General features: G+C 41.1%; 1 protein-coding gene across 10 annotated transcripts in view; it reads right to left on the reverse strand.

Annotated features, from left to right (window-relative positions):
• Window positions 1-27722, reverse strand: part of LOC122790166 (serine-rich adhesin for platelets-like) — a 475884-nt gene that overhangs the window by 125368 nt on the left and 322794 nt on the right. For 9 of the 10 annotated variants that reach the window (XM_044057773.1, XM_044057769.1, XM_044057768.1 and 6 more), the window contains 3 exons: window positions 3238-3318; window positions 2092-2175; window positions 1862-1930 (listed from right to left, as the gene is read on the reverse strand). In XM_044057773.1, the coding sequence (XP_043913708.1) occupies window positions 1862-1930; window positions 2092-2175; window positions 3238-3318 (234 nt within the window). The remainder of the gene's footprint in view (window positions 1-1861; window positions 1931-2091; window positions 2176-3237; window positions 3319-27722) is intronic. The other variant, XM_044057766.1, reaches the window with a different exon arrangement.

A 27722-nucleotide genomic window follows, 5' to 3' on the forward strand; every position in this document is an offset into this window, starting at 1 on the left:
CCAAATGGGAGCAACACAAAGGAGTATACATTAGGGGTTTCCATCTTAATCCCTGGCATCTACCAGCACTTCATATATTAGCTATAACCAGCAAGACAGCCAACATGTGTGAACTATTTCACACAGGTAAGGTTCCATGCTGTCAAACTAGGGTACTATCTTACAGGTCAATTACAGTGACATTTAACCTGAAAAAGCAAGTCTCATTGGCTTCATAAGTGACCCATTTGTTCTTCCTGTTGTACTTGGCATAGCATTGCACAACACCCTAAGGAAGCCTCCCCTTTCCGGGTGGAACACCTTAACAGTACCACATTTAATTCTTGAAGCAGTAAAGTGAGTAAGAGTTGCCTGCTGGCCCTCATATATGGAGGGAGAGATTTTCTTTGTAAGCACCTACTGCCCTACTCCAGCAAGTTTGGGTTTCATCATTCAATGCGTGCTCACTGGTTTTAGGTTCAACGTGTACTTGTGCTTCTACTCACATATCTGTGTTGAGTGCTGTAATGTTGTATTGCGCTGCCCTAAGATCTTTTACTTCTAATGACATATTCCATTCCCTTCTGTTAAATGTCACTCTGAGTACAGTAGTACCTCACAGCCATTTTTTTTCGAATGAATGACCCATGATTCATGCCCTGTCACCTACAATGGCCTGTTCTACTAGCTTTAGGGCGCTTACCCAGACTTATTTATTTATTCATCGTTAGGTAACGAGGTAAGTGAGGTGGTATAAAAGGCCTTTTTCAACTAGCACTTGATTATACATTAAGATGTTCGCAATAAAAGGAGAATACCTTTTGTAAAATAATAAGACAATAATTAAGTATGTAATGGTTACATATTTACACATGAAAAAAATTATTTTTGTCATACACACATATAATCTTTCTCATCTAGAGAACATTTTTATTTTATCATATTACATCTTTACTTCAGAAATGTATTCTTCTATCTACATTGTTTTTCCACCAATCATTACCTTGGAGATGAAGTCATTTCAAATACAGTTGGGCAAACCAAATATTTTTCGTATTGTTTGTCAGACTCCTTCTGATTCCTCCTCTTTTGGAGTGGGTGTTTTGGGTGTTTTTGGTCTGCTGAGCATTTTGTAGCTCCTGTCCACTCATTACAATACTGTGTAACTATACTGAGAAAAGATGGTTTTAAAAGCACAATGTGCACAGGTTCAAAAATATGTGGAGTAGAATTTGTTCCACCCATATGGTGTTCACTTGCTGGAGTATATGCACTTACGAACTTGTGAGTAGAATATGTCCTAACACCCTTATGCTATTGCGATACTCATTAGCTACATTGTATTATATGGAATCTGATATACTGTTGTAGGTCTAGGGTAAAGTTTACAGAAAGATGAAGATATTACTTAAGTTCTAGTTATTAGTGTTTTAACTCTGTATAATACACTGTGCTCAGTTCTGCAATCATCTGAACAGAAAGAAAAATATTGGCTTTGAAATAAGACCAGTTATGTATAGTACACACACTCACACACACACACACACACACACACACACACACACACACACACACACACACACAATATTGAAGACTGTCGTGCAAATTATTGCATATTATACAAATGTACAATTTATTTCATTTCCTTCATAAGAATATATGTGTGACCATATCCTTTTTAAAGTCTTGAAATGCAAGTTTCTCTTCTTGAGAGTTCTTAATTGGCCTTGAACCACAAAAAATAGTTCAGAATTTTGGACATCACCACTTTCGGACAAAGAGGAACTTGAAGGACATTTTTATGCACATCTGAATTAATGTTCATTATAATTGGCTAAGTGTAGTTCATAAATGTAGATGTGAAGGAGATGGAATGTCTTACTTTGTTTTGCTGAGATCTGTTTTTGTTTCTCTCCAGGATTTCCAGCTGGGAACTTCAGAATCATTATCGCTGTTAAAATAATGACAGTTAACATGTGACAGTCTCTTGGTTTATACTACACATGCTATTTTTGCAAATGTGGTTCAAAGATCAAAGCATAACAAATAAACAAACACAAAGAAACATTATATACTCGTACTTAGTGATAATTCTAAAACTGTGGATCTCACCTATTACTGCTAAATGTTGTTGTTGTCTTGGTCTCGTACTCTGTCCAGGAAGGATGACTTCCACTGCTGGTATCTTCAATGATGCTATAAAGGAGTATAGATGTTAGTGGCTACAGGGAATAAAACTAACATTATCGTCATACCACAGATATTACATTGCATTTTTTAAAGCAGCAGTGACTGGCTATTATTTTCAGCATTAATTGCTTATATTTCCACTGAAGTCTTAATCCTGCCATGATTACTGCATTCCTTCCAGTTTTATTCTAATGCATCATATTCTCAACTTGCCTTAATCATGTTCTTCTGTGTAGTAGGGTAACAGTCACCAGAATTGGGTGAAATGTCTATGTAAATCTGCACCAGACTTTAGTAATAGAAAATCACTTCCGACACTGACACAGAGTCTAAAGCAAAAACCATTTCTAATCTCTGCATCAATCAGATCTTCTGACTTTCTGGCCCAGTTCAACCACTTTATTTTTCATTGTTTTTTTACAAAGTAAAATAGAAGATATTTTCCAATCGGCCCTAGTTACAAATGGTCTCAAACTAGTAAATAAATCACGATAAACTGGAACCAAAAACAAAAGTGGAAATAATGAATAAATACAGCAAAAGCGGAGCACAGAACTTTTAATTGTAAGCGCTTTCGGTAGGGAAATTCTCCCCACCTTCTTCAGACAAACAATACACAGGCAACTGCCCATTCAATATATTTAAATATCACAATTAATTATGACATCATAATCTCATTAGTTTAAAAACCACATTAAAAATTTTTATGTATATAAACAAAATTAAATGATAAGAACATATGAATATAAAAAGCCATATATATATATATAGAGAGAGAGAGAGAGAGAGAGATAATTATATATAAAATGCATATAAATATATATGTTTAAATATGTTTTAAATATAAATGTACAAAAACACATATATATGGATGGATGAAATGTTGCCTAAATGCGTAATCTTTTCAAGGCAATACCTAGTTACAAATGGTCTCAAAGTATAGGATTCATATCATCCATGATTAGGACAAGACAGAATACACATTTGTATAGATAAGTCCATGCTATGTTTTAACTTCCCTTATTATCATTTCCTGTTTTATAAAAGGTACAATTAGTAAAAGTTTACCTTTTTTCTGTTGAGCTGCTGGTTTTTGACTTTCTTGATGTTTCTGGAGACAAGTTAAAAAGATCTTTGGTCTCCTCCTTGCTGTAGATTTAAAAATTGATATTATAACTTTAGGAAATACCATAAATGAGGCAATGACATCTTCAGATTAAAGCATCACTATTTGGGCTAGAGCAATGGCATACAGACAAGCTAAAATGTAGCAATTTTCTTCATAAATGGCACAAAAAAATTGGACCTAGGAAAAATGTCACTGCACAGAACATTCATACACAAATACCTATATTACCTACTTAACTTTTGCCAGGCTGATGTAGAATATATAGCATGTTGCATGTTTTCATAAATGACAATTTAATTTTGGTCTTGTTAATTAAATTGCTCTGTCAAACTAAACTACTGAATTTGGGTGATTCAAGCCAAGGTTTGCAGGATATTCATTTTATTTCATTTTATCACCCTTCTCATTAAGCTATTGTGTAATAATAACCCAAAGAGGATACGGCCAAAGCTCCTGCACTAAACAATAATTTATTTTTCTTTTTTCTTTTTAGTACACTAAACAATAATTAACATTTTTTTCTTCTTATAAGGGTGGGCCAGCCAAGTGAAAAAGAATTGTTAACATGTACAGGGTAGGATTTTGCCACCTGAAACTAATAGGAAATGCAGGGACTCTGTGCCACAACTGGCCTAGCTTATATTTTTGTATTATGTGATCGAGAATCATGCATGTATTAGAATAAAGATAGGGCATGGACATTTCAGTGATGGGTAATAAAACATGAAAATATGATAGTCAAATAAACTATATTAAAATCTCATCAGTCTAAACCTACAGCATTTGGCTTTGTCAAGCATAGCTCCTTGTCTAATGAATCTGATTAACTTTTTCAAAAGGACAACTTAGGCTGTTGACAATGGTCATGCCATTTACACAGCATATCTTGACCTGGACCACCCACCATGTTAACACAGTTAGTTAGTTTAATGCATTACAAATAGATACCCATGTTGTAAGATGGATAGTAAATTGGTTAAAATGCAGATCCCATATGGTACAGGTGACATGGGCTGCATCAGAGAGCATGAAGGTGACTAGTAGTGTTCCACAGGGCTACTACTCTATAGTTCATCATTTACGATTCTGATCTCCAGTCATGAACATGAGCCAAGACCTCTGGCAAACCAGCTATGCAGATGACTGTAAACTGAGACTCATTGTAAAGTCCCCCCTCTGAGGCCAAAACCCCTCAGAAAGAACTTATATTTGTAAATAACTGATGTATTAAAATGGACTCAAATTAAATGGAAAAAGTGCATTATTGTCACATTTGGTAAACAATCTCTACTGCCAGCATAAACATAGACAACACCCCACTCCAAAATGAGAATGTTGTTATAGCCCTTGGAACTTGGGTTGATAACTTCCTCTCCTTTGCTCATTATGTAACGACTGTAATCAGTACGTCCTTATACTTGGCACAGCTAATTGCCAAAGGAGTATCATCCAGATCTAATGAAACCATTGTCCCTCTTACACTCATCACTGATTGGATACAGTGCCCCCAGGGATGTACCTCATTAGACATATCAAACAATTAAAAAGAGCAAACAGGCTCCCTAACTAAGAAGATTACTGGCTTAAAAACCCTCAGCTACACGAACAGACTAAAAGCACTCTCTTTATACATTATCTTATTTATTTGGAGAAGAGATCTATGCCTTGCCTTCCATGCTATTAGGAATCTAAAGGTCTTAAATCTCTTGTATCGCCACAAATCAAATAGTCCCACAAAAAACAGAATCAGGGATCTAAGTTTTAATCAGCAATTAAAACATGATGGTGAGCTAGGTTCATTATGCCAGCATCTTTAACATCTCTGGAATAAACACTTGTGGCAATTCAAGCAGTGCAATCCATCACTTTCTTTCAAACAGGAACTGGAAGATTGGATGGATAGTCACAAACTCACCCCTTAATAACTGACCTAGCCCTCCTTGAAAAAGGGAGATAGAGTCTAAAGAGTAGGCAAGGTGAAAATGGTTGGTTGATATATTTCTAAGATATTGATAATAGAAACAAAGGCCCTTGAAAAGTAGGAATATCCAGCCAGAAATCTGTGCATCTAATTATTACAAAATTTAAATACCAAATAGCATATTATTATTCACTTTTCCAGTAATAATGTGAGATATTACTCAGAAACATGTTTAAAAAACAGAGAGTGATAAATATGATGGAAAATATAAGCACATTACCAAAGAGACAGTGTAAATTTATAGACTTTAATAAACTGTATTGTAAAATGCTACCACACAAGGTCATTTATTTTTGCTTCAAAAAAGGGAAATATAAGCTGTGTGTCCTTTTTCTTTAAATTACTTTACTGCTAGTGTGTTGGTCATGGAGTGTGCTTTCTGTGTAGTAGGCAGATTCAAAAAACACACGTGATGAGGTGGATTCAGAAAATTATGTGAATGGTAAATCAAGCCTGAAAATAGGGACATATATCTCCAAAAATAGGTACATTATGTGCAGGAGTACATCAGTCCTGACAATAGGGACATTCCTCCAAAATAAGGGTAGTTGAGAGGTCTGTTGGAAGACTCTGTTGCCTTGTATTTCCTTACGATTATTTGCATTCCATTAACTACAGGCTGCAGTGTAAGACCAATTAGAATGATTAGGCAGCTGTTGAAGGCCTTCAGCATACAGCAAGAGTGCAATGGGTAAGGAAAACCTAGCATTAGTTTTCTTTGTGTGTGTGTGTGTGTGTGTGTGTGTGTGTGTGTGTGTGTGTGTGTGTGTGTGTGTGTGTGTGTGTGCACATGTGAATAAAATCCTGTTCTTCAAAATAGTCTATTATCATGTGTTTCTTTTTAAACAATGGGACCTATAAGCAGAAAGTGCATATTAAACTTCACAAAATAAAAAAATATATATTATTTTTGTTCCAGCTTGCCACTGACTTTCAATCCATGCCTCCTCTATAGCGCCTTCTTCCTGATGTTGCTATCGTGGGGCCACCTTGACATATCCCTTCATGGTCCCTAGACTATATGAAGAGAGACATCATGGAGCTCTTGGAATATGTGTCTCAGGCTGGTATGAGCCTAGCATTGAGCAGCATTTTACCTTCTCTAAGGATGATGCCACAATATGAACAAAAGATGATTGACTTTAATAATTGGTTTATTTTCTGGTGTCATTCTAAGGGGGTGCAGTATTTGTCAGCATGGAAGGAGATGGTCAACAGACCATGCTGCTTTGCCAGGGATGTTTTGCACCTCTCCCCTCTAGGCTTTCAAATATTATCTAAAACACCGTCTTCCCCCAAAGTGCCTTTTTTAGGCAATGCCAAACTGAAAGTATTTCCAACATAGCAAATCAAAACCAAGAAAAATATAAAGGTATTACCACTCAATGCTAGGACTCTAAACATAAAACTCCACTCTTTAGAAGCTCTCTTTACCCTATAGAATGCTGATATCTGTGCGGTCACTGAGACAAAGTTTAAAGCTACAGACAGCACACCAACAGTGAAGGTTATAATGCCTTCCACACATTTAGGCCAGCTACTTCACAGCCAGGGACTAAAGGTGGAAGTGTCTCTGCTACATCAAAAATAAATATACTTCAAGGCTGGTCAAACAGAACAATGCACTTGAGCTGCTTAATGTTAAAATCAATATAGGTAAAATCCAATACCACTTCCTTGCAAGCTATAGGTCCCACTCTATGACCTAAGAAATCCATATCATGTATTTAAAGTTATTAGACACACTAACCGTCCAACTCAATACCATATTAATGGGTGACTTTAATTCCCCACTATTAACTGGGAATCCTATAAGACACCAAACGTACATGCACAGAGATTCCTGGATTTTGTATACACAAACTCCCTGGTCCAGATAGTCAATACATCAACCAGGGGTGCAGCCATACTGGTTCTGGTCCTCACTAATATGGGAGACTGCTGCACAGCCCCTACTGTAGTGCCTTCTCTAGTAAGATCAGACCACAAAATGGTCTCCTTTGAAGTAAAAATAAAACCTGGACCCCCAGCTAAACCTGAAATATTCAGGAACTATTCTAAGCCTAACCTCCTGCTATTAAGTGAGAACTTGGCAAAATTTCAAGCCCCCATAAACCCTGAGAACACGTCTGCCTATGCAGAACTGTTCACAGAAACCCTGTACAAGTATGTTAATTGCTGCACAGAGGCAGCTGCACCCACCAGGAAGAAATACAGAACTAACTCAAAAAACAAGCCAGCTTTGTGGAATCACAAAATCAATCAGCTGTAAAACAGGAGGAAGAAAATCATGGCAAAAATTAGGAGGTGCAGCACCCAGCAGGATAAAAACACTCTCATCAAACTAAACAAACAACTCAGAGGACAAATGAAGTCTATCAAAGTCAAATTTGAGGAAGGTTTGGCCTCCCAGGCCAAGGACAACCACAAAGCATTCTTTAGCTATGTCCACAACATCAAAGGCAATACACAATTGTGTGCAGCGCTCACTGTAAATGGAGCCACTTATACTGAGCCAGAAGATATAGCAAACCTCCTGGCTGATAAATTCAGCTCCAACTTTATTCCTTTCTCCCCCTCAACCTTCCCTCAGGAAATATCAAATATAACTTCCCCTGCTATCACTAGAGAACAGATCCTTAATGGTCTCTCTCTCTCTCTCTAAGACCAAAAACACTGCACCAATGGGCCCAGACGATATCCCAGGATGCCTCCTAAATAGCATAAAACATGTCCTGTCAGGGCCTCTGGAATTAATATTTAACTGTAGCCCCCAAACAGGCTTTGTGCCTTATGAATGGAGAAAGGCAACAGTAAGTCTTACTAGTCTTATATGCAAAGCTATGGAAAGAATTATCATGGACATGATCGACAGAGATATAGTAAACCTCCAGACACTGGACCCAACCCAGTTTGGTTTCATCAAGGGCAGCTCGTGCCTACTACTCAATCTGTTGGACGTCTTTGAAAGGGTCACCAAAGCAATGGATGAGAGCAGAATGGTTCACACTGCCTGCCTTGACCTGGCCAAGGCATTTGACACAATACCCCACTTGGGCAATGTTGACAAACTCAAGAGGTTAGGTACAAACCCATATGTCATCCAGTGGATAGCCAGCTGGCTCACAGACAGGACCCAAGAAGTTAGAATTGGGGAGTCCACCTCTACAAAGAGGCTAGGCACAAGTGGAGTCCCCCAGGGATCAGTCCTTGGACTGCTCCTTTTTGGCATTTACTTCTCAGAAGTCAAGGCCAATGTCAGTGGTCTCTGGCTGACTAAATTTGCAGATGATTGCAAATTAGGAGCTGTTATTGAATATCACACTGACACAAATGATCTCCAGGAGGGGCCGACACAGACAAACAACTGATGTCAGAGCCATGGACTAAAACTAAATGCTAAGAAATGCATAATAGTATCCTTTGGAAAGGTCATCCATCCCTGGTAACTATCATATTGACAACACATCCCTTAGAGCTGACCCAGTAGTCAGGGGCTTAGGGAAACACACATATAGTAATCTAGCCTGTGATCATCATGTGTCTACAGTGGTGAGGAAATCATTCTATGTTGCGCAACTTATAAGCAAAGGTATGGCATCTAGGTCAAAGGAAGTCATTGTTCCACTGTGTTTGGTATTCGTCAGACCTATCATTGAGTACAATGCCCCCTTTGGTATGTACCTAACCAGGCATATCCAGCAAATGGAATGTCCACAGAGGTTCCTCACTAAAAGAATACGGGGCATAAGTAATATGTTCTGTGCAGACCACCTCAAGGCCCTATCTCTGTATTTTGTCTCCTACAGGCTTTTGAGGGGAGATCTATGCCTAGCATACAGGGCATTGTCAGATCCCACTCTAATAGACCTCTTGCATATCCACAAAACAAACAACATCAGAATTACCCATTCTAAAGACTTAAACCTTGTTTGTGATATAAATAGGACCTGCTGGAGAGATAGGTATGTATCCCAGAGATTACCCTGTCTATGGTACAGGCTCTCCATCCATGTGAAGCAGAGTTCCTCACTAACCAATTAAAGTACAACTTGGAAAGTTGGATGGGAGACAGGAAATTCGTCCCTGGTTTGGCACCTATGTCTCTAATAGATATAGGTAACCTGTAACTGGTTTATCTCCCAGGCCCATGCTTACACTTACCAAGTGTATCAGAACTTGTCAGAGATTTGAGATGCATGGCTACGCTTAAAAAGGCCCATTAGCTATAGGTCATTAGCCCAGTAAACACCTATGAACCTATTGGACAACTTCTGTAACTCTAGACAAAATTACTTCAAGGCTATGTGACCTATAAAACCCCCTTCAGCTGGAAGAGAAGTAAAGGAGCTGTGATGATCATATTGTAGCCAAGTTATGATATTCTGTAGCCCCAAGTCACTCCTCCACCTCATGTTGTCATCAATGTCAAGCTGGGTGGGAACTAGGAAGCAACCCCTGCAAGTGTCCCATCCCTGGACTCAAAGGATGGCCCCACCTGCTCTGTTCTCTCATTCCCAGTCCTATGTCATCTCTCTGAGCTCCAGTCTCCACTAGAGTTCCACCAGAGAGAGAGAGAGAGGCCAGGCATGGTCCCTTTCCCCAGGATAGGCACACTCATCCTCCTTGTCAGCACTGTCGAATGTCTGAACTGCTAATTAAATCCAGGTTGCCTGGGGTTTAATAACAGCTTTGTCCCTTTACTCTGATGGACTGATTGCAAGTTACAAAACTGTAATGTCTCTATTTATTTATTTTGTTTTAGAATTTTTGGGCCGGATGTTACTTGCTAAAATCTGGTGCAAGTGCAATGACAATAATTGGGAATGGGTTTAGCTGTGTAGCATTGGACCGGGAACTGTGTCAGTACAAACCCTATGGATTTGTGTACAAGTAACTATGTTGTTTATTAAGGGCTCATTATACCATGGTGCAGAGTAATTGCATTTGGGAGAACAGACTGACCTAAGTTCATGCACATGAAAACGTATTCTTCTCCATACGAGTACAACATAATTTTTGAAAGCTCCCCCGAAATGAATGCACTTTGTTTGCAGTTACTCATGAAAATGCAGGTACTACATCATGTATAAGAACAGCACCGTATCCTGTTTGTACCCAGAAGACTGCAGACCACCTGAAGACCATTAACATTTGCAGATATATTTAGGATTACCTGATTTAAAGGGATATCTTAGAGATATACAGTTAAGGTTCTTATACATAGCATAAGCAGAAAGCTGAAATTTCAAAGTAGAAAGGGATGATGATGAAGCAAAGGGGAAATAGAAGAAATAAAGGGAGAGTGGGATTTTGGATGCACGTGCTTAAGGAGAATAACAACAGTCATACAAAATATAATCACAGAGTAGCAGAAAAGTATTCTAGGAAGTAAGCAACACGGGAATGGAGAAATGATATTCTGTTGATAGGGATAACTGCAATTTTTAGTACAAAGAATAGGCAAGAGGGGCTGGAATTTACTGGAGGAAACTGGCAAAGGACCCAAGGTATTAGAACAAACAATTAGAGAGGGAATGGTAATAGAATGGAAAGAGGCCAAGAACACATTTGGACTGGAAGGTAGAGACTGCCTTCCCTATCAGGGACTGATATCGGAATATCTGCAGAGAAAAGGGAAATCCTAAGTGAAAGGCCTGCACTGGTAGAGTCTGTAGCTGAATCTAGACCAGACGCTTTTGTTTAAAAAGGGATAATTAGGAGGGCATATAAAATATTGCACGAAAACTTTAGGAATCGGTTAGAGGAGGTTAGAAAAGATTGGGAAGAGTGATTGGCTAAGCAATTTACAAAGAAACAACGGGATGACATGTATGTCTCCCAAATGTGCAACACAGTATAGAAGATTTAGGATTTTTGCTTGGAAGTGTTTGCATAGTTATTTTTATATCTCAAATATACTCGATATTTTTTCCTCGGGAGATGACAAATAGAGGTATGATGGGGTAGAAAGAGGTAACTGTGAAAATGTGTTTTGGGAGTGTAATATTAGAGTTGGCAGACTTTAAAAATTCCCTACAGAGTACTCTGTCAGAAATATTGGGTGAGCAGATGTGTGTAACTAAGGAAATTATTTTTTTGAGCTGGGATACAGGATCTGAATTGCCTAAACATAGTAAGGTCTTGTTAAGTTTAATTCTGATGACTGCAAAAAAGCAATTACTAGAAAAACGAAATCAAAGTCTAATCCAACCATATTTGAAATAGTGAATAGAGTAACAGAGATAAAGGAAGTGGGATATTTAGAAAAGGGTAGGAGCAAATCAGGGAGAAAAAAAAAGGAAATTGTGGAAATAATACATGCAGAAAAATGTCTGGGAGGAGGAACAAGGTTTAAAGAAAGGCAGGAACTGACCAACTTATGTAATGCTAGATTGATTATGTTGTACAGAAGAATATATATGATGTATAATGGTTGTAACTGCAAATATGTTAACATGCTTTGTTTTCTTTTATATAAATGTAAATTTGCCTAAGTCACAAGTGATAATTCAATAAAGGTCTTTTAAAGCAAATATTCACAGATATATTCCCCTCCACCACAGTACTGTCCAACAGCATTTCATTACTTCATCCTTCATAATCTACTGCCACATGTCCAGAATGTTGCTCTTTTAATCATTAAAACATTTCCTGGGAATTTTATATTTCCTGTATCCTCTGATCTCTCCCTACAGCATTATGCATTGTTACCCCTGACAGACATGGAACAAAATGCCAGGGACTAGCACAGTACCATGCTGTCTGCCATGGCATGCCAGGGACTAGCACAGTACCATGCTGTCTGCCATGGCATGCTAGGGACTAGCACAGTACCATGCCATCTGCCATGACATGCCAGGGACTAGCACAGTACCATGCAGTCTGCCATTGCATGCCAGGACTAGTACAGTACTATGCTGTCTGCCATGGCATGCCAGGGACTAGCACAGTACCATGCTGTCTGCCATGCCATGCCAGAGACTAGCACAGTACCATGCCATTTGCCATGCCATGCCAGTGACTAGCACAGTACCATGCTGTCTGCCATGGCATGCTAGGGACTAGCACAGTACCACGCTGTCTGCATTGGCATGCTAGGGACTAGCACAGTACCACACTATCTGCCATGGCATCCCAGGGACTAGCACAGTACCATGTCATCTGCCATGGCATGCCAGGGACTAGCACATTATCATGCCGTCTGCCATGGCATTCCAAGGACTAGCACAGTACCATGCCATCTGCCATGGTATGCCAGGGACTAGCACAGTACCACACTGTCTGCCATGCCATGCCAGAGACTAGCACAGAACCATGCCGTCTGCCATGTCATGCCAGGGACTAGCACAGTACCATGCTGTCTGCCATCGCATGCTAGGGACTAGCACAGTACCACACTGTCTGCCATGGCATTCTAGAGTCTAGCACAGTAACATGCTGTCTGCCATGGCATGCCAGGGACTAGCACAGTACCATGCTGTCTGCTATGGCCTGCCAGGGACTAGCACAGTACCATGCCGTCTGCCACGGCATTCCAGGGACTAACACAGTACCATGCTGTCTGCCATGGCATGCCAGGGACTAGCACAGTACCACACTATCTACCATGCCATGCCAGGGACTAACACAGTACCATGCTGTCTGCTATGGTATGCCAGGGACTAGCACAGTACCATGCTGTCTGCATTGGCATGCTAGGGACTAGCACAGTACCACACTGTCTTCCATGGTATGCTAGAGACTAGCACACTAGCATGCTGTCTGCCATGGCATGACAGTGACTAGCACAGTACCACGCTATCTGCCATGGCATGCCAGGGACTAGCACAGTACCATGCTGTCTGCTATGCCATGCCAGAGACTAGCACAGTACCATGCCATTTGCCATGCCATGCCAGGGACTAGCACAGTATCATGATGTCTGCCATGGCATGCTAGGGGCTAGCACAGTACCACGTTGTCTGCATTGGCATGCTAGGGACTAGAACAGTACCACACTATCTGCCATGGCATGCCAGGGACTAGCACAGTACCATGCTATCTGTCATGGCATCCCAGGGACTAGCACAGTACCATGTCTTCTGCCATGGCAATGCCAGGGACTAGCACAGTACCATGCCGTCTGCCATGGCATTCCAGGGACTAGCACAGTACCATGCCATCTGCCATAGTATGCCAGGGACTAGCACAGTACCACACTATCTGCCATGCCATGCCAGAGACTAGCACAGTACCATGCCGTCTGCCATGCCATGCCAGGGACTAGCACAGTACCATGCTGTCTGCCATGGCATGCTAGGGACTAGCACAGTACCACACTGTCTGCCATGGCATGCTAGAGACTAGCACAGTAACATGCTGTCTGCCATGGCATGCATAACAACGACTAGCACAGTACCATGCTGTCTGCTATGGCATGCCAGGGACTAGCACAGTACCATGCTGTCTGCCATGGCATGCTAGGGACTAGCACAGTACCATGTCGCCTGCCATGGCATGACAGCGACTAGCACAGTACCATGCTGTCTGTCATGGCATGCCAGGGACTAGCACAGTACCATGCCATCTGCCATGGCATTCCAGGGACTAGCACAGAACCATGCCGTCTGCCATGGCATGCCAGGGACTAGCACAGTACCACACTGTCTGCCATGCCATGCCAGAGACTAGCACAGTACCATGCCATCTGCCATGCCATGCCATGCCAGGGACTAGCACAGTACCATACTGTCTGCCATGGCATGCTAGGGCTAGCACAGTACCACACTGTCTTCCATGGCATGCTAGAGACTAGCACAGTAACATGCTGTCTGCCATGGCATGACAGCGACTAGCACAGTACCATGCCATCTGCCATGGCATTCCAGGGACTAGCACAGTACCATGCCATCTGCCATGGCATGCCAGGGACTAGCACATTACCACACTGTCTGCCATGCCATGCCAGGGACTAGCACAGTACCATGCTGTCTGCCATGACATGCCAGGGACTAGCACAGTAACATGCAGTCTGCCATGGCATGCCAGGACTAGTACAGTACCATGCTGTCTGCCATGGCATGCCAGGGACTAGCACAGTACCATGCTGTCTGCCATGCCATGCCAGAGACTAGCACAGTACCATGCCATTTGCCATGCCATGCCAGTGACTAGCACAGTACCATGCTGTCTGCCATGGCATGCTAGGGACTAGCACAGTATCACGCTGTCTGCATTGGCATGCTAGGAACTAGCACAGTACCACACTATCTGCCATGGCATCCCAGGGACTAGCACAGTACCATGTCATCTGCCATGGCATGCCAGGGACTAGCACAGTATCATGCCGTCTGCCATGGCATTCCAAGGACTAGCACAGTACCATGCCATCTGCCATGGTATGCCAGGGACTAGCACAGTACCACACTGTCTGCCATGCCATGCCAGAGACTAGCACAGAACCATGCCATCTGCCATGCCATGCCAGGGACTAGCACAGTACCATGCTGTCTGCCATCGCATGCTAGGGACTAGCACAGTACCACACTGTCTGCCATGGCATTCTAGAGTCTAGCACAGTAACATGCTGTCTGCCATGGCATGCCAGGGACTAGCACAGTACCATGCTGTCTGCTATGGCCTGCCAGGGACTAGCACAGTACCATGCCGTCTGCCACAGCATTCCAGGGACTAACACAGTACCATGCTGTCTGCCATGGCATGCCAGGGACTAGCACAGTACCACACTGTCTACCATGCCATGCCAGGGACTAACACAGTACCATGTTGTCTGCTATGGTATGCCAGGGACTAGCACAGTACCATGCTGTCTACATTGGCATGCTAGGGACTAGCACAGTACCACACTGTCTTCCATGGTATGCTAGAGACTAGCACAGTAGCATGCTGTCTGCCATGGCATGACAGTGACTAGCACAGTACCACGCTATCTGCCATGGCATGCCAGGGACTAGCACAGTACCCTGCTGTCTGCTATGCCATGCCAGAGACTAGCACAGTACCATGCTATTTGCCATGCCATGCCAGGGACTAGCACAGTATCATGATGTCTGCCATGGCATGCTAGGGGCTAGCACAGTACCACGCTGTCTGCATTGGCATGCTAGGGACTAGAACAGTACCACACTATCTGCCATGGCATGCCAGGGACTAGCACAGTACCATGCTATCTGCCATGGCATCCCAGGGACTAGCACAGTACCATGACATCTGCCATGGCAATGCCAGGGACTAGCACAGTACCATGCCATCTGCCATGGCATTCCAGGGACTAGCACAGTACCATGCCATCTGCCATAGTATGCCAGGGACTAGCACAGTACCACACTATCTGCCATGCCATGCCAGAGACTAGCACAGTACCATGCCGTCTGCCATGCCATGCCAGGGACTAGCACAGTACCATGCTGTCTGCCATGGCATGCTAGGGACTAGCACAGTACCACACTGTCTGCCATGGCATGCTAGAGACTAGCACAGTAACATGCTGTCTGCCATGGCATGCATAACAACGACTAGCACAGTACCATGCTGTTTGCTATGGCATGCCAGAGACTAGCACAGTACCATGCTGTCTGCCATGGCATGCTAGGGACTAGCACAGTACCATGTTGCCTGCCATGGCATGACAGCGACTAGCACAGTACCATGCCGTATGCCATGGCATGACAGCGACTAGCACTGTACCATGCTGTCTGTCATGGCATGCCAGGGACTAGCACAGTACCATGCCATCTGCCATGGCATTCCAGGGACTAGCACAGAACCATGCCGTCTGCCATGGCATGCCAGGGACTAGCACAGTACCACACTGTCTGCCATGCCATGCCAGAGACTAGCACAGTACCATGCCATCTGCCATGCCATGCCAGGGACTAGCACAGTACCATATTGTCTGCCATGGCATGCTAGGGCTAGCACAGTACCACACTGTCTTCCATGGCATGCTAGAGACTAGCACAGTAACATGCTGTCTGCCATGGCATGACAGCGACTAGCACAGTACCATGCCATCTGCCATGGCATTCCAGGGACTAGCACAGTACCATGCCATCTGCCATGGCATGCCAGGGACTAGCACATTACCACACTGTCTGCCATGCCATGCCAGGGACTAGCACAGTACCATGCTGTCTGCTGTGGCATGCCAGGGACTAGCACAGTACCATGCTGTCTGCTATGGCATGCCAGGGACTAGCACAGTACCATGCTATCTGCCATGACATGTTAGGGACTAGCACAGTACCATGCCATCTGCCATGGCATGCCAAGGACTAGCACAGTACCACACTGTCTGCCATGCCATGCCAGAGACTAGCACAGTACCATGCTGTCTGCCATGCCATGCCATGCCAGGGACTAGCACAGTACCATGCTGTCTGCCATGGCATGCTAGGGACTAGCACAGTACCACACTGTCTTTCATGGCATGCTAGAGACTAGCAGAGTAACATGCTGTCTGCCATGGTATGACAGCGACTAGCACAGTACCATGCCATCTGCCATGGCATTCCAGGGACTAGCACAGTACCATGCCATCTGCCATGGCATGCCTGGGACTAGCACATTACCACACTGTCTGCCATGCCAGGGACTAGCACAGTACCATGCTGTCTGCTATGGCATGCCAGGGAGTAGCACAGTACCATGCTGTCTGCCATGGCATGTTAGGGACTAGCACAGTACCATGCCGTCTGCCATGGCATGACAGCAACTAGCACAGTACCATGCTGTATGCCATGGCATGCCAGGGACTAGCACTGTACCATGCTGTCTGTCATGGCATGACAGCGACTAGCACAGTATCATGCTGTCTGCCATGGCATGCCAGGGACTAGCACTGTACCATGCTGTCAGCCATGGCATTCTACGGACTAGCACAGTACCATGCTGTCTGCCATGGCAAGCTGGCAAATGACTGAGAATAACTACTGGATAAGGAGTTCGGTACAGAGCTGATAACAGTATAATGCAATCTGCTGTCACTCTGTTGTAGTTTGACCATACATTTTATAAGACACTTTTCAGAGGGGATTCAGGGAGAAAATTCTCATACAGTAGATAAGTCATGAAAATGAAACAGTGATTTACTGAGTTTGTAGGCTAACAATAGCACTATATAAACTAATGACAAGGTATCCAAAGTTACGTGTATCAAATCCTTACACAATAGATAGTGGTGACCAACACAACAATGACTTTTACATAAGTAATTAATGAGGGTGTGAAGTCTGTGTAATAAGTTGACAACAGAAACCTGCTGACAGTAATACTTTTATACAAAATTTGTGCTGCTTAAGGGTTGGTTCAAATGTATTATTTATTTATTTTATTTTACATTTGTTTATCAGGAGAGTCTGACTGGGCAAGAAGCCCATTTTCAGTGGAGGCCCAGGGAGAAGGCCCAGGGAGAAAGGCTCCAGTAAGATACAAAACAGTGCATTTTAGAAACAGTACAATACATGACATATCTAGCTCATTTGAAATAATGCAATATGATTAATACGTTATGTGTAAAAATTGAGGAGTGAACAAGCTTCACTAAGATCCAAATAGTACATTTAGAAACAGTGCAATACATTGCATTACTAGCTCATTTGAAATAATACAATGTAATTAAAACAGTATGTATAAAAAGTGAGGAGAGAACATTACAATGGATATACCTGTTAGACAAAAATTTACACTGCAAATAGGTGGGTATTACAAACAGATATTAGTACAAGAATATGAGTCTGATATAGTGCCAGTTTAGACTTAAGGAGATTCTGAGTTTATTTCTGGGTGTTAGCTGTACAGCAACCTGTGAAATAAAGTATGGTAATTGACAAAAAGGATATACTAGGAATAGGATAGTAAGGATATTTGAGTTAGGATAGCAGGGAGTGAGTGTAGACTAAAGGTATAGTATTTGTTGTGATAGGGAGTTATCCTGGGTCTGTGCAGTTACATTTCCAAGAGCTGGCTAAGTGTGACTGAAGATGGTTTTTAATGTTTAGCTTACTGTCTTAGACCCTGATATCTAGAGGATGGGTATTCCGTATTTTAGTAATAGCACTTGAGTAGAGAGAGTCACCTGAGCTATGCCTGCTTTTGGTTACTTCGATGAGTGCTTTGTTGGTGGATCTTAGCACATGGCTGTTTGTATAGTGATTTAGTAGGCATTGTAGAGCTATTTTTTTTGTAGTTGAGTTTTATTGAGTTTGGAGGAATTGAGTGCTTTAAGGCTATTTGTGTGGTAGCAGCTTTGGGTGTGTTAGACAGGTTGATGCTTGATTGGGTGGCTGAGCACAGAGGTGCAGTTTGATAACTGTAAAGGACAGGATAGTTGTGGTGTGTGGGAATGGGCGTAGGGTAGGGGAGAGGAGTGAGTCTGAGCGCAGCGACGGTGAACAGTGTGGGTTGGATCAAGGACATTGCACTACTGTGAAAAAAAATCAGTAAGGTAAAACTCCTCAGGGGATTAATTTAATAAATTACTTCAATAAAATAGTCTAGCTGCCTTTATTAGTTAGCTTACTAACAAGTAATGGGTGACTGGTGGAGGAGGTGATTGCGTTATGGTAGAAAGTGATTTAGCAGTGTATGAGCTAATACAAAGAGGCAGGTAAAAGCTAGGGACTAAATAGAGACTGTACCAGGAGGTAAATATATACAGTTTGTTGGAGCTATCAAGGGGTATACAGAACTAAGAAGTCAAAGTGCAGGGGCAAGAAAGGCTGGACTACTAGCTACAATTATTCACTATAGGTACAAGGAACATAGCAAGAGAGGGAGGGTTACTTTAAGTCCATGTACAAGGCTGAGAGAGTAGTCTAGTGGCCGGTATTGCTCTGAGCTGTACAGGAATAAGTAGAGAGATGTTAAATAATAAAGTAAAAAATGGGGGGGCAGTTATAGAGAACCTCAGGGGTGTGCAGATAGCCGGTCTTAAGCAACAGTAGTTAACTGTGAGAGAGAATTTATTTTTCTGTGATTTGGGTGTGCCTCATTATGTTACACTCTTTAGTGGAAGATATAGCTTCATCTACATCACATCAAGTTCTAAGTTATCAAAGGCTCTACTGGAAGAAAATAACTGGTTGAACCTTCAACTTTAGGAAACTTAAAAAACACCTTTCACCCCTCATATGGCAGCCTTTGCCACCATCCTATTACTTATTTCTACTAATTTCATATTTGCACCCCCATGGAGAAAAGAGAAAATCTTTAAAAAGGAAACCATTGCATGTGCATTTATGGACACTGTGCCAGGTAGGCTATTCAGGTTGAAGGAGTTGAACTTGTCCAGGTGTACCCTTGTGAACTTTACACTCAACTAGTATCAGGAAAGCTAAATGTGTATAGTAGCAGTGTTATATTCCCAGAACACTGACAAATACTATAGGTCAGTAAATCTGCAAGTTATTTAGGGAGCAGTGGTGGCAGGAAGGAACTCTGCCTCACAAGGAAGGTAAGCCTACGTCAGAGAAGGGATCGTCTCTAAGACACATACCTGTCTTCCCAAAATGTCTTATTTATGCTGCAGACAAGGTTCAGGTCCCTAGACTGGGTATTTCTGATGCTATTTGTTTTACAGAGATACAACAGGTCCATTAGGGCTGGATAAGTGGTTACTTTGAAAGCTAAGCATAGATTGCTCCTCAGCAGTCAGTAGGAGCAAAGTACAAGAACAGGGGATTTGAGTCAGTCTACATATGACATTTTTTCTACACCTTGTATTCTTTTTATGAGGAAACTCTGAGGGTGCACCATTTGTGGCATATGCTTAATCAGTTAAATACCAAAGGGGACATTGTATGTACTGACTGGTCTGATGAGGGTTGACTTCTTTGGACCTAGATGCCATACCCTTGCTTATAAGTTGTGCAATGTAAAATTATTTCTTTATTACAGTAGACACATGATGGTCAATGGCTAAGTCACTGCCATCATGCTTTCCCAAATCCTTGACCAAAGGGTCAACTCTTAGGGGTGTATTATCAACGCATTAATTTCTAGAGGTGGTTATCTTTCCAAAAGATAATTTTTTGGCACTGAGTTTTAAATCGGCTTTGAAGGTTCACATGAGGTACTCTGACCAGTAAGCCACAAGTAAATGGTCACTTTGAAACTTACTAAAGGTGCCCATAAGATTATCTACAGGGCAATTAAGATATCTATCACCTGACTGGTGCCCACATCTTTCAAATTTTAATTTAATGATCTACTTTGCTGAACATGCAGGTCTAAAGATCATCAGGTTTCAGAGACACACACACACACACACACACACACACACACACACACACACACACACACACACACACACACACAAACAAACACATATACATACCCATATGCACAGTCTAGTAATAAACAATGCTTACTCCATAGCATAGTTGCTTTGGACTTAGCATATTTAGCAAATGGTTGTGTGGGTTGCAGCCCCTAACATGACAGGGTTTGAAAACTAGCATTGTTTAGGCTGTCACATTTGCTGAGTAGTTCACCAAAGTAAAAATTCTGGGATGTAAACTTTCATAATGTAAAATGTGGTGACTGTCTATATAACAGCTACTAGACTATATGTTGTCATATAGATCAGTGTCAGCTGACACCATAAATGGGTATACTCATGTACTTCTTACATGCTAAAGGTGTGGCCTGTCATCATATTCTGTTAATACATTGAAATGGGCCATAACATGACACAGTTATAGAACATCTGGCTGACAGTCACAAGATGACTTTGTGTGTGTGTGTTTGCGTGTGCGTATGTGTGTGTGTGTGTGTGTGTGTGTGTGTGTGTGTGTGTGTGTGTGTGTGTGTGTGTGTGTGTGTGTGTGTGTGTGTGTGTGTGTGTGTGTGTGTGTGTGTGTGTCTCTCTCTCTCTATATATATATATATATATATATATATATATATATATATATATATATATTTATCTGTATATACAGTGAATATAAAAAGTGTACACATCCCTGTCTGTTAAAATGCCAGGTTTTTGTGATAAAAAAAGAGACCACAGTAAATCATTTCAAAACTTTTCCCACCTTTAATGTGACCTATAACCTGTACAATTCAATTGAAAAAGAAACAAATCTGATAGGGGAAAAATATAAAAAATAAAAAACTTACATTACGCTGGTTGCATAAGTGTGCACACATTTAAACTAATAGTTTGTTGAAGCACCTTTTGATTTAATTACAGCATTCAGTCTTCTTGGGTACACATCTGCCATCTATTAAAAAGACTCTGATTAACCCCAAATAAAGTTCAGCTGTTCTAGTAGGATTTTCCCGACATTTACTCAGTTGCCTGCTACAGCAAATGCCATGGTTTGCAGACAGCTTAGAAAGCATCAAAGGGATCTCATTGTTGAAAGGTATCAGTCAGGAGAAGAGTACAAAAATATTTCCACAGCATTGGATATAGCATGGAACACAATGAAGACAATCAACAAAAATTGGAGAAAATATGGGACAACAGTGACGTTGCAAAGAATGGGACATCCCTCCAAAACTGATGAAAAGACAAAATGAAAACTGGTCAAGGAGGCTGCCAAGAGACCTACAGCAACAACTAAGATGCTGCAGGAATTTCTGGCAAGTATTGGTTGTGTTCTACATGTGACAACAATCTCTTGTATTCTCCATATGTCTGGACAGAAAAACCTCCAGGCCCAGCTAAAATTTGCAAAACAATACATCAAGTCTCCCAAAAGCATGTGGGAAAATGTGTTATGGTCTGATGAGACCAAGGTTGAACATTTTGGCCACAATTCCAAAAGGTACATTTGCGCAAAAACAACACTTTGCATCAGCAAAAGAACACCATCCCCGCAATGAAGCATGGTGGTGGCAGTATCATGCTTTGAGATTGCTTTTCTTCAGCTGGAACTGGAGCTTTAGTTAAGGTGGAGGGAATTATGAACAGTTCCAAATACCAGTCATATTTGGCTCAAAACTTTCAGGCATCTGCTAGAAAGCTGAAGATGAAGAGTAATTTCACCTTTCAACACGACAATGACCACAAGCATACATCCAAATCAACAAAAGAATGGCTTCACCAGAAGAAAATTAAAGTTTTGGAATGACCCAGATTTAAATCCAATAGAAAACCAGTGGGGTGACCTGAAGAGGGCTGTGCACAAGAGATACCCTCGCAATCTGACAGATTTGGAGCACTTTTGCAAGGAAGAGTGGGCAAATATTGCCAAGTCAAGATGTGCCATGCTAATAGACTCCTACTCAAGAAGACTGGATGCTGTAATTAAATCAAAATGTGTTTCAAAAAAGTATTAGTTTAAGGGTGTGCACACTTATGCAACGAGCTTATTGTATGTTTTTTTTATTTTTTCCCCTAACAGATTTCTTTGTTTTTCAATTGAATTGTACAGGTTATAGGTCACATTAAAGGTGGGAAAAGTTTTGAAATGATTTATTGTGGTCTCATTTTTTATATCACAAAAACCTGGCATTTTAACAGGGGTGTGTACACTTTTTATATCCACTGCTGTGTATATATATATATATATATATATATATATATATATATATATATTTTTTTTTTTTTTTTTATTTTCCCCCTAAACCTGGCAAGCATGTTGCATGATCATATAGTTAACAAATATATAGTTAAGTTTGACCTAGTAGTAAATTAGAATAGAATTAATAGTTATTCGTGCAAGAACAGAAACAAAATAAAACAGCATATCAAAACTGAACAGGAGAGTGATATAGTATAAATAATTTGATTAGAAACCCACTTGTAAAAAATGAGTCAAAGAAACTCAGGGCAGGTGCAAGAAGAAGTAGAATTTATAATCCCAAGGATTCCTTCTATATCTGTCATGGCAGATAGAATGATGAAGTTGTACTCTGTGAGAGACATGCAGCTTTGGCAGCAATGGCTACTTACTTTTTTCTTAATTTTCCACAAAAGAACATACTGAACACTCTTTATAACAACATGAGGCTAAAATATAAACTTAGCTATGTTACATATCTAGAGTACATAAAGTTTTTTTTGAAAAATGTCTAAAACAACTGATCATGTATTTTGCCAAAACAGAAACTGTTTCTTAAATTTAACACTTGGTTCAAATGCATTCATAATGTTCTTTGACAAAATGATGGATTATTGAGTGTTATGATTATGCTGTACATTGGGAGAAAGATAAGATTGTTAAGACCTATCTGTCATCAGAAAGGTGCTTTACATGCTTTTACTAATCACCCCTATCTGCTATTAGGGATGGATCTCATATCAAGAAAAAACAAGAGGCAGTGCCAGCCAGCAAAAAACAGTGGCAGAAGGTAAAACAAATTTTAAATGCCATTAGAACTTCACTGTGCCACAGTTATGAACAAAGAGTGTGTCAGAAAGTTAACAGCTTTTAAATCCATTAGTTCTAAAGAGAGTCTCTTCATTTTGTTGTTGCCTGATTGACAGCACTAAGGGCTTTACTAGCTTTGAAAGGGTTTGAAAGCAGGTAAGACACCATGTGTTCCTATATGTTTTCCTGTAACTGGCACTACATGGAGCAGAAACCGATGCATGCACTACAAAGAATTATGATTGGGCCACCTATCAACTATTTATTATGTGTTCTTGACATGGATACCAAGCCCTACCTTTTAACCTTCATTCTCAACGTGAATTTGTTAGCATCCGTATCTCAAGCTCATAATAAGCTGGTTATGATAAGAGCCCAAGTCGGAATCCTCTCTGTTAAAATGTTGCAAACAGCTGTTATATTTTATTTAAGGGCAGATAGTATTACTGTTACTGTTATGGACTTATAAGTCGTCAGTATCAAAACAAAATCTATAAAATCACTCAGTAGAAGCTGGAATCCAAATATATTACTTTGATTATTTTCACTTTCTCATTTAAATACGCCCATAAAATATAACAAATTTACAGAATCAGAAAACATGCAAAAGATCTACACATCAGTCTAGCCACAGCGCTTGCATTTACCTTCTTACAGAGAATTAATTGGTTGACAGTTTAATGAAGGTTATATAAACATTGTCAAAACATATACACTGACACAGGGATTCAAAAAGAACTCCACCACTGGCAGTAAAAGCTCTGGCAAAAAGGTGCTGTTTATGTGATATGGGAATTTGTGATTCAGGGACATGTTGGCCACAATGAGGAAAGACCTCATTATCAGATAATGTGCTTGTCTCTGAATTACCCTTGGCTACTGCTAGTGCTAATCAACACTTTCCTGTTGTAATTAACACTGGAGGCCCAAGCATCATGTTGGTACAGACATCCTCACTCATTCACATGTGCACACACACACACACACACACACACACACACACACACACACACACACACACACACACACAAGCACGCATGAACACATGCATGCATGCACACACACACACAGATCCTTCTATGTGGCACACCTCATCACAAAATGTTTCTCATCCAGGAAAAAAGAGGTCATTGTTCCCCTCTACTTGTCACTCATTAGACCCATTATAGAATACAGTGGCCCTTTTGGTATGTACCTCACAAGACATCTACAACAACTGGAAAGGCCGCATAAATACCTCACAAAGAGGATTACTGGCCTCAAACAGATGCCCTACGCAGACCGTCTCAAAAATCTCCAGCTTTACTCCATTGCATATCGCCTCCTCAGAGGCGATCTCTGCCTAACATACAAAGCTATGTCAAACCCAGAGCTGTTGGACATGCTCCACTTAAAGAAATCCCAATTCCTCTGAGCTACATGCTCTAGAGATCTAAACCTTGTCACCACAATAAACAGAACATGTTGGAGGGATAGATTCCTGTCTCAGAGACTTCCCATACTCTGGAACAAACTACCTATTTATATCAAACAAAGCTCTTCATTAGCACTCTTCAAAAAAATCTTGATGATTGGATTGGAGATAGGAAATTCACCCAGGGATCACTTCTGTGGCTCTGCTTGACAGGGGCACAGGAAAATAATTTTCTTGGGTGGCGAAAGCCAGGGTACCTTTTTGGCTAGGTTTATATAGGCCCTAGGGCCAATAGCCTAGTACCTATCTTTGAACACACACACATATACACACACACACACACATATACACACACACACACACACACACACACACACACACACACACACACACACACACACACACACACACACACACACACACTCACATCACATACTTCTTACCTGTTTCTGGATGACATAACATCATAACATCCCCTGTATCCATTCTTAGTTTTTCTCTACCCCTGTAAATCACTGATCCTTTCAGTCAGTAATGCCAGATTTTAGAGTTGTATTCATGAAGGGAAAGGTGATGCTAGATCTGTTTACTTTTTTAAATGTGTCCAAACAATACTTTAAAAATTTTCCCTGGTGTCATGTAAAGTTCCTGCTGGCTCTATCCCAAAGCCTCCCCAACATGGGCATATCTCCATCCCTCTCAATCATCCATGATTTTACAAGATGCTCCTGCTGTTGCCTCTTATACCTGCCCTGATCCCTCATAACTCATGAGGCATTACAATCAGAGAATAATGCCACACGCCATAGTTTCATACTTCTTATAATGTATAAAAATACTGTACCACAGGATGAGTTAGCATAGCAGGCTAAGGCTCCTAACTGATAAGCCAAGAGTTCAACATCCCCATTCAATTTATTTATTTATTTTTTAAATACATGAGTACTATTTTACAAATATCCCTGGAGCCTCATGATACTGTAGAGCATTATCATTTGGTCCGTACTGAAGTTACAGGGTTTGAAACTTTTAAGGGCCTTTAGGGCAGGCTATATAGAGTATCCCTGGTATCTAGTGATCCCCTAGCCCATGTCTTTCATGCTGCAAAACATTCTAATTTGATTTAAGTGCCATTAAGGCATGATATAAAGAGTTATCCCTAGTGTCTACTGTTCTCCTTAACCCTCATCTTTCATGCTGTCAGACATTGTTCTAATATCTTTTAAGTGCCTATACGACATGATGTAAAGTGAATCCCTGATGTCTACTGTTCCCACACCCCCAGTACTGTAGGATTTGCTCATTAGTCTAGGGGAGTATGGAGGTGTGATAGTCCTACAACACACACACACACACACACACACACACACACACACACACACACACACACGCGCGCGTATTCATGCATATACACATACACAAACCACCTGATCGCATTCTCAGACGCACTCACCAATTCACTCATACACGCATACAAACACACTTACACACACACACACACACACACACACACACACACACACACACACACACACACACACACACACACACACTCTTCCATCCCTACCCTATCCTTCCCTAGCTATCCTCCAACTAACACCGCTGCTGTGACCTCTCAGGCAGACACACAGTCACACATATGCTCACACAAGCAGCCCCACGCATACACACATTACACACCCCAACATTACCTATCTGCTAAACTCTCTGGCACTTACCTCTACTACAATGGGCAAATGTGAGCTTTTAGCTGCATTTATTAACACAGGTGGCTGGTGTTCTTTACACAGGCATTTCTGGGGGAAAAGTACATGGCTAATTAGCATATGCATCTCCCCAGAATGCCTCATTAATATTTAGCATGTCCACAAGACAGCCCTCCCACAGTGCTGACATTTTTCTGCTAAAGCACCATAGCAGGGCTGTCTCTAAAATGGAAATGGTTACTGCAAGGTGTACACCATGCGTATACCTTGCAGTAATGGTATACACCTTGCTATAACTGTTCGGAATTTGCACCTGAGTGTAGCATGGCATGAAAAAGTAAATCTACTTCAAAGACTTACTCTAAATGCAAGTCCACTTGTAATAATGTTGATTGCTATTTCAATGTTTGTCCCAGATAGAAGAATGATAAAACTGTTACAAATTTTATAAGCTGTTTAAGATTTACATAATATTACATTTTTACTCTAACGCAAGCCAGAAAGTATTCTTGTTCACATCTTTCTGCTTATCCTTTTGATAAATTTCAAAACTTATAGGAAGAGTACCTAGAATTATATTTATCATGCATATATAACCTAGAGGAAAGTTATCTTAAAGCAAATCTGATGGGATGTTAATGGGAGCTTAGCCACAATCTTTACAGCTCTATTATATTAACATGGATTTGAAAATTCAGGTTGCCCATCAAAGGTTAAAAAAAAGAAACAAGTGAAATTAATTATCCTTACATTTATTTTAAAAATCAGGTTGCCTATTACAGGGTAAAATGGAGAAGCTGGGAATAATATGGTCATTAACTCTGGAGTTTCTGGGACTCTTGAAAATTATGAATAATATCCATTATAATTCCTAGAAAATTTACATCCTTTATTTTATCTTTTTCAGTTTTAGACCCTTTTGAATTGCAGCCATTAGGTCTTGCCAAATATTTTCCTTTTATCTAGATTTGTATTCTCATGATGAACACTATTTCTAGCT

Source organism: Protopterus annectens, chromosome 15.part0, assembly GCF_019279795.1.
Source record: "Protopterus annectens isolate FY-2018-M chromosome 15.part0, PAN1.0, whole genome shotgun sequence".
Taxonomy (NCBI): Eukaryota; Metazoa; Chordata; order Ceratodontiformes; family Protopteridae; genus Protopterus; species Protopterus annectens.